General features: G+C 53.1%; 3 protein-coding genes across 3 annotated transcripts; 1 reads left to right on the forward strand and 2 right to left on the reverse strand.

The window, feature by feature from the left end:
• Positions 1-4,297: 4,297 nt before the first annotated feature.
• FIBRA_05326 (uncharacterized protein) lies at positions 4,298-7,122 on the forward strand (the record flags this gene model as incomplete). Its single annotated transcript, XM_012327095.1, has 3 exons — positions 4,298-4,650; positions 4,700-5,720; positions 5,767-7,122. The coding sequence occupies 3 exons, from the start codon at positions 4,298-4,300 to the stop codon at positions 7,120-7,122; spliced, it is 2,730 nt and encodes a 909-aa protein (XP_012182485.1).
• Positions 7,123-10,542: 3,420 nt separating this feature from the next.
• Positions 10,543-12,816, reverse strand: FIBRA_05327 (uncharacterized protein; the record flags this gene model as incomplete). The annotated part of the gene is made up of 11 exons (XM_012327096.1): positions 10,543-10,625; positions 10,689-10,794; positions 10,859-11,093; positions 11,163-11,216; positions 11,269-11,396; positions 11,459-11,671; positions 11,730-11,748; positions 11,800-11,925; positions 11,979-12,231; positions 12,292-12,532; positions 12,604-12,816. 11 exons carry the CDS (start codon positions 12,814-12,816, stop codon positions 10,543-10,545), a joined length of 1,671 nt encoding a protein of 556 aa, XP_012182486.1.
• An 843-nt stretch (positions 12,817-13,659) lies between these two features.
• Positions 13,660-13,887, reverse strand: FIBRA_05328 (uncharacterized protein; the record flags this gene model as incomplete). The annotated part of the gene is made up of 2 exons (XM_012327097.1): positions 13,660-13,793; positions 13,863-13,887. 2 exons carry the CDS (start codon positions 13,885-13,887, stop codon positions 13,660-13,662), a joined length of 159 nt encoding a protein of 52 aa, XP_012182487.1.
• Positions 13,888-13,914: the final 27 nt, after the last annotated feature.

Raw genomic sequence — 13,914 nt, forward strand, 5'->3', positions numbered from 1 at the left:
ATATGAATTCTTGGCCGGGATTGCTAATTTTCCGCAATCTAGCCCTGCGCAGACTCGAAGCTTGAGTTTACTTGCGAGCTTGAAGTCCACCATATGTGTACTGTTAGTTAGTTCCGACTCTGATTCAAGATGCACATACTGTTCAACATAATAGTGGGCGTTGTGTTTCAACGGCCATTGCGGATTTTTGACGTTGAACGCGCACGGCCAAGAGGCAGCCTAGCACTCCCACTGGTATATTTTTTACAGCAACATCGATTACTATATCCCTATTCATCTAACTCGATCAACTCGATCAAATTAGCTCAGAAGTTACGTGCGCCCATCGGGAGACACAATTTTCATCATATCGTTCGTCTACGAAGAATTTTAACGTGTTTTTATGCTACAGGTTCGTTTTCAATCCCTAGATGATCTCGAGCGACATGGTCCCAAACGTACACAGACTACGTAGGCGGACCCGCGCTGACCCGTCTCCACACCAGGATGTTGACACCATCAGAATCTCTGTCTTCGCTTGTCCTCCGAAAAAGGTTGACCTTTTCGAGGAGAGATCCTATAAGAAGGTCGCCTGTTGAGATGTTTGCACTGGAGCAGTCGAACGCTGTGTTTTCATGTGAGTCGCACCGGTCAATCCGTGGAAAAGCAGCAGACGGAATCTGTCCTTCGTGAGTTGCAGGCTGATGCAGGCAGCTTGTCTGCAATCAAAGCGAATTTGCGCAATTTGTACAAGAGACATATAACGATTGAAGACATTGCTATTCTCATTCATACAGCTCGTAAACCTTTAGGCAGCTGATTGAGTATGTTTACCTCTAGTGTATGGGGTTTAGTTGGGATGGGTGGGTATAGTCTATTCGTTGCGTGGCGCTGCACAGGGCACTTGATTCCACAGCGATTATGAGTATACGCATATCCGAGTTGCATATCTACAGCTCAGCACGGTCTAGCTTGAATTGAGGAAATCTCTGACCATGATCGGTAGGTTTTGCACGATTGTACTGCCCTACCTTGTGGATGCTGTTGCATCGAATCGTCAATGCAGGACTATCTGATCCGTTCTCTGTCATGATCCCCAACATTTTTCGGCTTGTATTCGTGAGATGGGTTAGAAGGGTCGGTTGAGGAAATAACGTATTATTGAACGCTCACATTGACGAGTGTAAGTATCCTGATCTTCCTGGCGAGCTGCAGCGATTAATGTCATCCCAACATCAGTAACAAACCTATGCATCGTCATCTTTAGCACAATCACGAAAGAAAAGGAGAATGTGGGCCACGACTGGGAAGGCTGTTACTTTAGCAAGCATGATGAATATTTCCGGTACGACAAGTATAAGACCATCGTACAGATCTTCGCCGAGATCAGTATCGGCGGAGTGGACGAGCCAACAATCTTCACGACTAGGCTCTGAGGTTAGTGCCTAATCGTCGTATACACTCAGACCCCGCTTCTGATTCAATCATAGTCCAGGCGGGAGATGATTACAGCAGTGCTAATCTGTGGTGCCACGCAGGACCAAGTTGTTCGATTAATTAGAAGCAAAGCAGGTCGACAGAAGATATGTTAAAGAGTGACAGACTCGGAGCAAACATCTTGCATGAAATGCTGCAGAATGGAAACGATGCGCAGTTGTCGAAGCGAAAAATCCGACCACCGAGCACGTATGGCTTTCCCGGGCCTGGCCGTTATGATCGGTGGTCATCTGAGGTTATGCCAACGTCCTGATTGTGCTGGCTACCAACGTAGGAGGTCGAGCGGTGGGAAGACATTGAACAAAGTGTAGACTCCAGAGTCTGGATCACAGGTCACAATGCTGGTTGCGAGCTGCGCGCGATTGATGTGACCTGCAGTTTTAAAATGTGCCCACCAGGCTAACGTGGTATGTCATATATTTACACACGCTAACCAGAGACGACTGAATAGCTGGCCGTGCGTCATGTTATGCCGCGTGAAAATGCGCCATCAGGTGGCCTGAACAGGTGGCAGAGGGAAGATAAAATGAACAAGCGGCGTCGAATGAAGAGGTCGAAGCACTTAGCAAGAATAGCAACTCGCGGGGTTCTGTTGTAGCGCAGTCTTAGAATAACCACTCCCCACGCTCTTCGCCGCTTCAGTCGCAAGCTAGCGCACGGAAACGCAGCGAACTCTGCAGTCGTAGAAACAACGAAGCGAGGAAGAGACGAATACTGCAGAAGACCGGCACCTGAGCCTAACCAACCGGCAGGCGTTATGGTGCGCTGCCCTTGCCAAACTTCTGACTGCCATCGCAAGACGCGACCTTCTCATCACTCACTCACGCCCCACAAACTGAATAGCATAGTGATCATAACCCGCGTGTATTATTCTGCAGCTCCCATATCCGTACGTACTCGGTGCAAGGGATGGGAAAACGTCGACCAGAACATATAGGCGAACTGAGACTGCAGTGGAGTCGAAGATGCTAAATGAAGCAGCCCACAATGAGAATGAGTCGAGGCTTCGGGATGAGCCGGACGAGATAAGATACCAGAAGTGGTTGAACAACTTGATATGAGTAATGCGATGAATAGTGTCAGGGCGTCGTGGTGGTACGAGCACACGCGGCTACAGATCTAAGGACCAGAGTTTAACAATCGATGTTTAACATGCTGGACGGTGACATGGCTGAAACGGGATGATCAGCGACGAGTCGTCAGGTATCTGCTTATTTAGGCATGCAGATAGAGTTATGTGCGGATTTCATATCGATGAAGAGGCAGGGTGAGGGTGAAAATGGTTGACGCGGTAAAAGTGCAGGTACAGCCCTGCACGAACCCGACAAATCCATCACCGCAGCACGGCGTCAGTCCTCAATGTGATACCGAAGCCGCCCTAATCTCGGGCGCCCGAGACAAGGTGTGCTACTTACAAGTGGCACAACCCGACTGACCCCGGAATGCAAAATAAGTACAGGAAGGCGAACAAAGGAGCGAGAGCGAGGCAGTGGGCATCCGGCATTGTGCGGATCGTCATTGTGCCCGACAAGCCCCCGGAAAAATGTCGACATCATTGAGCGAGCGGCGATTGGACTTGAAATCGATGCCATGACATCGCAGAAGCCCTGGAGTGGGACATTGAGAGGAACACGCGGGGACGTAGACGCTGAGAAACCAAGGAACCAGATGGGATTGGAAGTCGGAGACAGATGAGGGAGAGAAGACGTGTATTAGGGTACGCACGGTGGACTGTACGAGTACAGCATGCGAGACCTGTGGAAGAGAGAAGAATGGAGAAGGGCCCCAAGCGTATGTGGGCGGCATCGACATTGTGGCGTCGCTTCACTTCTCCTATTCGATCCATAAGAGGAGACATTCCGATACGTAAACTGGACCGCATAATTGGTCAGGTGAGACAGCGTGGACGGGCTGGTCTTCGACGTAAGATTCTCGTGTGCTGTCTGTGGGATCAAAGGCGTGTCTGCGAGACTGCAACACCCCAGCAACGAACATGCCCGCAAGATAGGTTAGGCGAGTGTCTGGAATGAGCGCGGACGCGGACGGACCGGGGCGGTAGCGACGAAACGCAACAAGCTGTCAGAGGTTGTCGAGGGTCGGAACCTGCAGAGGGCGTGCGGGTATCACGCAAATTTGCGGATGGCAAATGAGGATGGTGGTGAGGCAGAGCGAGGCAGAGATAAGGACGGATAAGACTCGAGGAGACGGATCAGGCTCAGGGACAGCGAGGGGCTGTAAGTATGACGCTGAGGCCAGTAATTATCTGATGCACGGAGCCGCAGCGGCACAACGCAGTGGTCAGAGGAGCTAGCAGAGGCAGAGCGACGAGGGCCTGGACAGGGAAACCTGGCGCGGACCGGGAGGGACGGCGAAGACGGCCACGGAAAGTGAGAGGGAGAGATCGGCTGCCCGCCCGGAACGAGACGGCACGCGGGCGGCAGCGCCGGAGCCACGCGAGAGATGAGCGGAATAGGCAGGAGGGCGGATGCCACGCCGAGGCCAGGAGCGGACGAGCCGGCCATTCCGACTTGAGATTCGCGATTTTCATGGCGATGGCTCCGATACTTATTCTTCCGTCTTTCTTTTCCGGAAGAGCGTTGTGCCCGCTCTCGACCTCATCCTCGACCTCCACCGCTCGCCACAGGTTGCTCCCCGTCGCCGCTGTTCAGGCTGCTCTCGCCCCTGCCGGCGTTCTACCCAGCAGTCTGATCTCTTGCTTTGCCCCCCCGCGAACTCTTCCCTGTTCAAGATTGACCTTGACTTCCATTTGCATCTCCTTCCTTTCTCCTGCTTCTCCATTGTTCAACTCCCGGTCGCCATCATGTCGTTCGTGCTCACCAGACCCCCCTCCCCACGAGCAGACATGCATCACTCGGAAGAAGATTCGCTCGTGACCGCACTCAATTCCGCCCTCCAGTCCTTCACCGGAGCCCAGCACGGCTCTCACACCCCCCACGAGCACGACATGCATAGGGACAGAGCCGACAAGAATGCGCCTTACCTCGACATCGTCGTCAACTCCGATACCCTCACCCTCCGCGGCACAGGCGTCGACGTTGATCCCGCCCTCCTCAGTGGCAACCTCGTCCTCTACCTCTCCGAGCCCACCTCCCTCAAGGAGATCGTCCTCCAGTTCAGGGGCAAAGCCCGCCTCCCCGTGTCTGCGTCCGAGCCGTACGTATCTACTCCGCATCTCTATTTGCCTCTCCTCATCCCCCAATAGACTCTCTCTGAGCTCCAACCAGCTCACGTACCTCGTCTGCAACCACGAATGGTCCTTCCTCGAAGGCAACCGCTCTCATGCACACACCCTCAAGGCCGGCCGCCACCTCTTTCCTTTCCAGCTCCAGATTGGTGGCTCCCTTCCGTCGTCCATCTCCACCACCGCCCTTGGCGGCGCCTCCGTCCAATACAAGCTACGCGCCACCGCCGTTCGTCCTGGCTTCGGGATCACTCACCGCGACCTTACCGCGCTCCACCCGATTCAAATCGTCCGCGGCTTCGGTCCCGAGGCGCTCGAGTACCAGCAGACGCTCGAGATCGAGAACACTTGGCCCGAGAAGCTCATGTACAGTATCATGATCCCTCACAAGGCATGGGTTGCGGGCGAGAAGGTGACCGCTGTCGTCAAATTCTCTCCCCTTGTCAAGGGTGCACGCGTCCTGAACGTGACTACGACAATCAATGAGGCTGTCAAACTCAATGCCCGCTCGGGCATCCAAGAGAGCACTCGCGTCATCTCGAGTACGCGCCATGATATCGTCGATGGCGAGGCGGTCTGTACAGACGAGCAGCACCATCGGTACCGCATCCCACTCCTCCACCATCACGCGCACACTACACGGCACTCGACGTCTGCGAGTCCGCACACAGTACACGGTCCCGCGGCGACGAACGGCCACAGCAGCACTACATTGCCTTCAGGCTCGCCCGCACCATCACCGCAACGAAATTCGGCAGAGTTCACGCCTCTGACGACGACGACGACAAACTCATCTCAGTCCTCGGGCGTCGGTTCTTCTCGGCCACCACGGCCGTCGAGTTCTGCCGGAACCTCGCACCCGTCGAGTGAGAGCGAGTCAACATCAACCCTTCCAGTATCGTTGCCGCCGCCGCCACAGTCGCCTATATCTCTAGAAACTACAGAGGCGGATCTCATAGAGCATTCGGTAGATGTCGTCACAACGTTGAACATCACGGTCCCTGCGCATGCGACGCCCAGTCATGGATTAGAGGCGAGTTTCGTCTTTCCAGCACGGTTGAGTACTTTACTGACTGATCGTCCTTCAGCCTATACAAGTCTCACACAGAATCCGTTGGTCGATCCTCATCGGAAATTCCGACGGACACACGTCCGAGTTGCGCTGTTCCCTTCCACTGCACGTCCTCGACCACCGACTGTACGAAGAGGCACGTGCGGCCACATTGCACACCCGGCGCATTTTACTCGGCCCACAAGACGTCGAGGGTGGACAAGCAATCGGTACCCATGGCGAAGATGACGCAGAGGAGGATATGGACCTGCCCTCGTACCCATCCCACGTCCGAGATCGCGTTGCGAACGCGTACATCCCCGATTCAGCTGTCATGCGGGTTGTTAACCCCTGGGTCTTGCAAGGTATCAGCCCGACAATGGCCCTTGCGCAATCGGAACACTCGTCTGGGATGCAGTCCCCCGCCGTGCTTGAGACATGGCAAGTCCCACATGGTTCTGTGCCGCCATCAGGCAGCGTACACTCCAATCGACATCTCCCTCACGATCCCGCACCTGGCGCGGCGCCGCTCGAGTGGGTCAACACAGAGCTGCTGTTGAGCTTGCGGGGAGAGCCAATGGCACCGGAGGCGTCCGCACAACAGCCTCCGCCCCGGACCACACCACCGAGCCGCACACCACCAGAGTCGTCACCTGCCAGTCGCCATGGGTCGCGCTTCCCAAGTCGTCGACAGAGTCGGGCAAACAGTCGAGCCGCTAGCCCTGAGCGCGGATCGCCGACGGTACTGAGCTCGAGTGGGGGCATGCACGGCCCACATGGGCACGGTGAAACATATGTGCATAGCCATAGCACTGCAAGCCGGAATATGCACTCGCTCTTCAACATCGCCATGAAACCGTTCACGAGTCTAAGTAACACTTTCTCGCTCAGCTCTCGTAGTACCAGCCACACGAATCTGCACGGGCACGGGCACTCGCATTCACAATCTGGAGTATCTACAGCGATCGGGTCCCCGTCTGCAAACGCGTCGATGGTCAACTTGAATGGCGTCGTTCATCCGTCTCAGCCGAGCGCGATGACGAGTCCGCAGAGGCTACATTACGCGTTCACTGAAGTGCCGGACTACGATATGGCGAGCCGGGGGTTCCTAGGTGGCGGGATTACGCCGTTGTCCAGCATGCGCGGGCTGCCGAGCTATGAGGATGCTGCGGCGATGCGTACTGCAGAGCGGGGAAGCGGGTTCAGCGCGGCGGAGAGGAGCTTCAGTGATACGGACCTGGCGGGGATGTTTTTGACCGTGCAGAGACAGCGACGGGCGCAGCCTCCTGTACCCCGAACGGTCGCGAGTACGCCTCCGCCGCCAATGTCGTCACCACAACTCCCACAAGGTGCCGCGTCTGTGTCGCTCACTTCGCCAATCGCCAGCTCGTAGCCCGAAATTTTCTCGCCATCAATGGATCTGGGTTCAATTAGTGTATTATTCGGACGCATTGAGTTGCACGCGCATGCACGGTCAATGTGATGGTTTAGCTTACGAATTTGTGACTTACCCCAACTCCCGTTTTACTTTTCGACATTCATCGCATTCCTCTGCATCTCTGGCATCATCATGACTTGGTTATAAATGTACATATATAACGCTCACGACATAGATCGATAACATATTTTAGACGTTCAAGATACTCAAGGATTGTTGTGGCGTGAGACATTAAATTGTAGGATTAGGACGAGGAGCCGGCGGCTTTAGCACTAGCGCAATGCAGGAGCATCTCCATTCTGAAGTTCGTCAGCCGTGTCGGCTTGATCCATCCAGACTCATCCAGGTGGAGTATTCAGGTCTGCACCGCGACCGCAACCTACTGGTAATGTATACGATTTTATTTTTCCCCGCGCCGTGCATCGTGATGGCCAGCCCAGCTAGCAGCCTCAAGGAGAAGCCGATGTAGGGATTTAGAGAAGCTGCGAAGGAGCGATTGAATTGAAGTGTGCACAATTTTCACTTGAATTCAATCTCTGCGCTACTGTGTATACCCTGTTCGATTCCAACGCCTTTCGGCCGCCCTTGCGTGTGCTAAGTGCAGACCACGGCCGCCAATTTCAGGTCAGGTCGGACTTGGCCAAGAAAATATCATATAGCTTGGGTCGCAGGACGTGTGTAACACGGTGAGCCGCATCTCCCTGTTCCTTTTGGCCCTCTCGATGTAAACCTTCACGATGAGTCTCTCCCATGATGCCCAGCCGCATGGTGACATCACTGCGGTCAACATTCAGTATATGATGCCGATGACCTCGCTCCAGAGCTGTTAAACATATTATCGTCGCATTAGCAGGACCACTCTCGCCGCTCGTACGTCCCATGCCGCATTGTCAGTCCTTCCGCATCAGCACCGAGTCGTTGGATCCATTCAACATTGAGGCTCCGCCGTAACCACATCCGACAAGTTCCCATACACAGCTATCAGGCGAGGGGCCGTATTCGTTGGATATCTTATCCGAACAGTATACGAGTATCAACATGGCGCGCTGGTGCCTCCTGCTGTAGACCTTCCGAGCTCTAACGTGATTTTTTCAAACGTACAGTGGAACACCATCACTTAAAGTTACAGATTACAACAGGCGGCCGGTCAAATTTTGAATACCGTCAACGTCCTGGCACACTCACGGCACCGATTGCTTATAACGTCATCATTGCCGCAATACCTATCATAGCACCCGTCTGCACGCATCTAGGGATGCGCTAGCAATTATTCCACCGTGAGATGGTCAAGGTGGCCGCCGACACGTCGTTGTGAGATAACTCATGTCAAACCAGCATTCCATTCGCACGGCTCTGTTCATAACCACAGGCTGATTTATCGCATTCCCCGCCCACTGGGTGGCAGTTCATGTAGGCTTTACAGCGTTGATGAATAATTCAGCGCCATGCAAGTACTCATGTTCCTTATGCGCGCTAGGGGGATACGGAAATGAGCAGCGGAAGGCCGCGTCCTATACCTCATTCCATCCAGGGAATCAGACAGAGTTGATGGCTCGGAGGACAAAGCTGTCAGTGCAACGGGCATCACGAATATCCCACCAGCCTCTGCGACGGACCTTTCCACGCGTCCTAGTTGATACGAGTGCGGTGCTATCTCTGAGTAGCACGCGGAATCAAGCGAAGCTTCAGCATGCAGCGGTCGGCAATTGTCGCGATGCAGTTCTCGCCTCTGACGTCTGGGCTCGTATGCGCAATGCGAGATTGACTCCGCCAGATCTAGAGCGTCATCGACTCATCGGTTTGGGGAGGAGTTCGGGTTTCCCATGGCGCCTCTGGTCCATCTCTCCATCTCTCAGATAACGCCGCGGTTTATGTCTGCACACTCTCGGAAGGTGTATCTGATCTTCCAAATCGTATCGTTTGTTCAGGGCACCAAGATCTACAACCGCATCGAGGGTGTTGCTCACATCGCTGAAGTCGAGCTCGACCTAGATGCATGGATAAATTATTCATGCGAGTCCCAAAGCAGGATTCATTCCATCGCTGTCAAATGTAGGCATCGAATGCATGTCCCTGAGGCACAAACAACAATATTCCGTGTGGCACCCCAGGCCTTGATTGTGCGTTATACTGTCCCCGTATCTAGGTCACTCAAATTTTTCCCCATCAGACTGCTTTCCTACGGAATGAGTATGTCGCCTCTTGGGGTTTGACGAACGTGCGCCATATCGTTGTCCATCGAGGACAAATTGTGAAATTCTTCGTATCCCCGATTAATTGGCCAGTTACTGCGTTCTTCAGTCAGGTCATTGTGGGCGTGTGCAGGTAGTTCGCATCTCCGTTGATCTTCCTGCGTGAGTATTTGCCTGATCAGAGTCTCCCTAGGACCAGGACCGCACCTCTCTGCAGCCGTAGCTCTGCGGTGACCTCGGTCACGGATACTAGGCCACAAGTTGAAAACTCATTCAGCTTTTCTGCTCTTCCAGCGTGAAGACATTTGACAAATTTTTCAGGTGCTGAGCCGAACAGATGTCGCTGACAATCGCGGTAGGTTCCCTGTCCTGGGGTGAGACATACTCTATTCGTGCGCCACCGTGTGCTCCACTCGTATCTTATTCATGGTCCAGATTGACTCGGAAGACAACTCCACGGCCTCGGATTTAGTTGCCAAATTTACGGCTCGTCTATCTCTCCGTCTTATTCCTGCGGTAGAAGTTCGTTGAGGATAAGCTGTTTTCGTTTCCTATCAGGCGCGAAGCGGTTCGGACCGGGCTTGGACAAGTACTATCAGACCTCAGGCGTGTACAAGTTCCTCGCATTCGGACCGCTATCGTTTAGAGTTGTCCGGGTGCTTGCAAGGTCAAATTGGTCGCTCGGTGATTTCGCGCTCGGGACCTCTTACCATGACACCCTCTTCTCGAACCTCCGGTCCCAACCGGAGCGAGTTCCATCTGAACAGTTTCAGATTCCATGATCATCGCTCTGGATTGGTATCGTAACTATACCGCTGAACAGAGACGATGTCGACGCTTCAATGTTCATGGGGTCCCTGCACGACGTTCAATAATGTGTAACGTACTCACGCTCGGAACATATCGCAATACCCCTCCAAAAGTTGTCGGACTATATTTTGGGCGTCAGAGATAGTTGTCAGTCTGATAGTTCCGCCAAACTACTCGAGAGCAAATAGACAAACAATCTCGTATTAGCAACGTGAGACCCAAACCATTCCACCGAGGTAAACGCTTGTACGAGTATACGTATAAAGTACGCATATATATCAGCAAACACCTAGAACAAGAAAAAAGAAATAAAAGCATCCAATAATGCGAGCTGATGCCCATCATTAAATTAAGCTCTTACAGCCTCTGTTCCTCATGCTTTGTACATCGCGTCCAAGAACAACGCCGCGACATGTCCCACTAGGGTCGGTCCAATTGGGCTTGACGAACCCAATCCTACGGTCGTCATGCCGTATCAGCGAGTCGAATTCGCAAGACATCAATAGACCAGGAACATACCATACAGAGTCATCATCGTTCCCTTTCCTGTGGGTTCAAGTTTCGCCTCGCGAATGGCGTCCTTCAAGTCCTCGACGAGTTGATCCACCACAGGAACGGTGAGACGCTGCGGGTAGACGACACGCAAAGTCAGCAATCAGTCATCCATGATGAGAGGAATTAGACCGTACTGTTACCGCGATGTGTATTGCTGCAGGCCTAGTGAGGGCATTGAGGTGCCACCCCTTTTTCGACATCTTGTCGCCGATCTCATGCGCTCGTAGTACACGCTCGTTGACTGAGGCAAAGGCGACGACGGAAGCAGGCGGATTGCCCAGAATTCGCAGTTCAGGGATCTCCTCGCGAATGCGACGTGCAATTGTGCGCGTAGCTGAGACTATGCTGCGGCAAGACTCGAGGTACCCTCTGGACAGAGAACATGCAGAACAAAGGATGAGTGAGATGACATCAATAAACGAAGGACCGGGTACGCACGAATGCCCCATATAATGCATTGCTGCCCATGTCCCTGCGATGAGAGCCCCGGGTCTGGAGCGCGCTCGTCAATTACAATACCCGTACAGAGATCAAGAAGACTTACCGTGACCCTGCAACACTCGGACTACCATACACACCCCCAACCCATTCTGCGTTCACGTAGTATTGATAACGCCGGAGCTCTGCGCTGCGGTACATAATCACAGAATTTCCTTTGGGAGCAAATCCATACTGCACGAAGCCCAGATGAGTACGCATGCTTATAGATGTGTAACAGCATAACAACGGCAGACCTTGTGCGTATCACAACTGATACTTGTAACTCCCTCGACGCGGAAGTCGAAGGGTTGCACAGGCCCGAATCCTGCCTCCTCGAGGAAAGGCATGATAAAGCTTCCCAAGCAGCAATCGACATGCAACCCAACGTTGTACTTGCTAGCAAGTTTACCAAGCGCGACGATATCATCTTGGTTTCCGTCAGGGAAGTTGATCGCGGACCCAACAATCTAAATTCGAGAACATTCAGAAATATGACCTCGGTGTATGCAGAAGGGTAGAGCTAACCATGATCGTATTGTTGTTACTGGTGAAGATTTGAGTACGACATCGGTGACGCGAAAATAGAAAAGCTTACATGGCACGCGCAACATGCTTGATGCTGACCTGACGGGTTACAGGGTCCACAGGAATGCTATGCACTTTAACACCCATGTACGCCGCACCTTTATCGAAAGCTGCATGAGCTGTCAGAGGGACAATCCTACCCTCGAAAGAGTCAGAAATAAGATAATAGGTTTTACATCAAGAACATACATCTCCGGCTCCTTCACGCCCTTAACAGCCTTTGCCCAGTCCCTGTACGTCTTGACAGCCATCACAATGCTTTCCGTCCCACCTGAGGTTGTGGTACCTGCGCCGGAGGGACAGTTGTACATCTTCAAGCACATGGCCACGACCTCCGCTTCCATCTTGCGCACCGCAGGAAATACATCTGGGTGGAGGGGGTTCGAGAGTGCATACCGTTCTATCGCAGCAAGGATGACGCGTGTCATGTCTTCCCCTCCGTCTAGAACAACCAGGAGATGAGTATACATAGCTGACGAAGATAGGATGTTGCAGCTCGCACGGTAAACAGCCCCAGAGACTTTCCCGCCGCTCCAAGCCGTGTGGTTAGCTTCAGCGTCCATCTTGGCCATCTCTTCACGTATCCATTCTGGGGACTGGCCTTGGCTCGGGAGAGATAGGTGTCGCTTGACAGACGGGCCCTGCGGCACTATCATCTTCTCAATATCCAACCGAGCCTGCTCGAGCTCAGCATTGACCTTCTTGCGCGCTGCAGGCAGACGGAGCGCAAGAAGGATTGTTTCCTACGAATGACCATTCGTGTCATCGAGCTGCGCACACAAATGGGATGGTTGTCATAAGCAAACTAGCGCACCTGGGAGACATATCTCCAGAAGTCCTGCAACGACTGCACCACCCCGCGCGCGCGGAGATGACGGTAACATTTGAGGGACCGAGAGAGCACCAGGTATGCGAAAACGAGGTTTTTGATGTTGTCGAATACTCCCTCTGGGCCGCTGGGAGGGCGGAGGAGTGGAAGCTGTGCGAGGCCCCATTGCAAGACAGCGTGAGGTCGAGGAGAGCTCATGGCCGGGATCATCAAGGCCGAAGTTGGCCGCCTTTACAATTTTACTGACAGCGCTGTCCCCAGGTTGCAGAATTCGGATGGGGCGAGGAAAGCTGAGGGCGTTACGAAACTCGAGAATGCATATGATATTCGTTCTGCCTATCCGCGCCCGGCACTGGACTGCGCCGGGGTACACCGGCCTATGGCAGTATGACTATTACAGGGACAGGAACGCTCGACTAGTACCAACTCGTTCAACGTGCCCGGATTTCAATGCAGCAACACTAGGAACTGATGAAACCAATATCGATGCAGCCTAAACTCAGGTTTCAATCGCATAATACATAAGAGCACCGCAGCCATCACTGGTACTAGCCCGGGCTCAGGTCCTAGGAAAATTGGCATAGTGATACAACTGACACTGAGCTCAACGCGTACGCTCACCGTGACGGGCTGACTTACATTGCTTCAACTGAGTCTGGACTCTGGACCGAGATCCTTCATGTCAAGACAACTCCATTTGAGCCTCAGTTTGCGACCAGCTGTAGCACTGAGGCTAGGCCTTAGCTGTGAATAAAACTCACTTTGATCAGTAAGCATGCCTCCAATGCACCATACTGTCACTGTCAGCAATTATTCAAACCTGAATAGTGTCCTTTTACGACATTAATCATTTGATATCACAGCTGCCCCGGTAGGGCCAAATTGTACGACTGGCATATTCGGCCCTGCAGTCTATATCAACATACATACAGACGCATGCACAGTAATCGTATCTCTGAGAGTGACTCGAACATTATACACGCTGCCAAGATTGTCCTCCCCAAATGGCATCCCAAACTTGACGTTTGCTCGGATGGTTCCTCAATTCCGTCCTTCCTCAAACGGATTTTCGACATAATCCAGCTCTTCATCTTCATCGTCACTACGCTGCTTCGTTGGATCCTGCTGCTGAGGCAACAGTGACACAGGCCGCTTAGGAAGGAGCCCCAATTTTGCTGTCAATGAAGCGATCAGCAAACTATCCCAGAAGAATGTGTAAGTCCTATACTGAGAGCCTGAAGTACCTACCTGCGTCGATAGACCCGCCATTAGACGCTGGAGGCGGGCGCGGGGGGG

The sequence above is a fragment of the Fibroporia radiculosa genome (genome assembly GCF_000313525.1).
Source record: "Fibroporia radiculosa TFFH 294 genomic supercontigs, scaffold4188, whole genome shotgun sequence".
Lineage (NCBI taxonomy): Eukaryota > Fungi > Basidiomycota > Agaricomycetes > Polyporales > Fibroporiaceae > Fibroporia > Fibroporia radiculosa.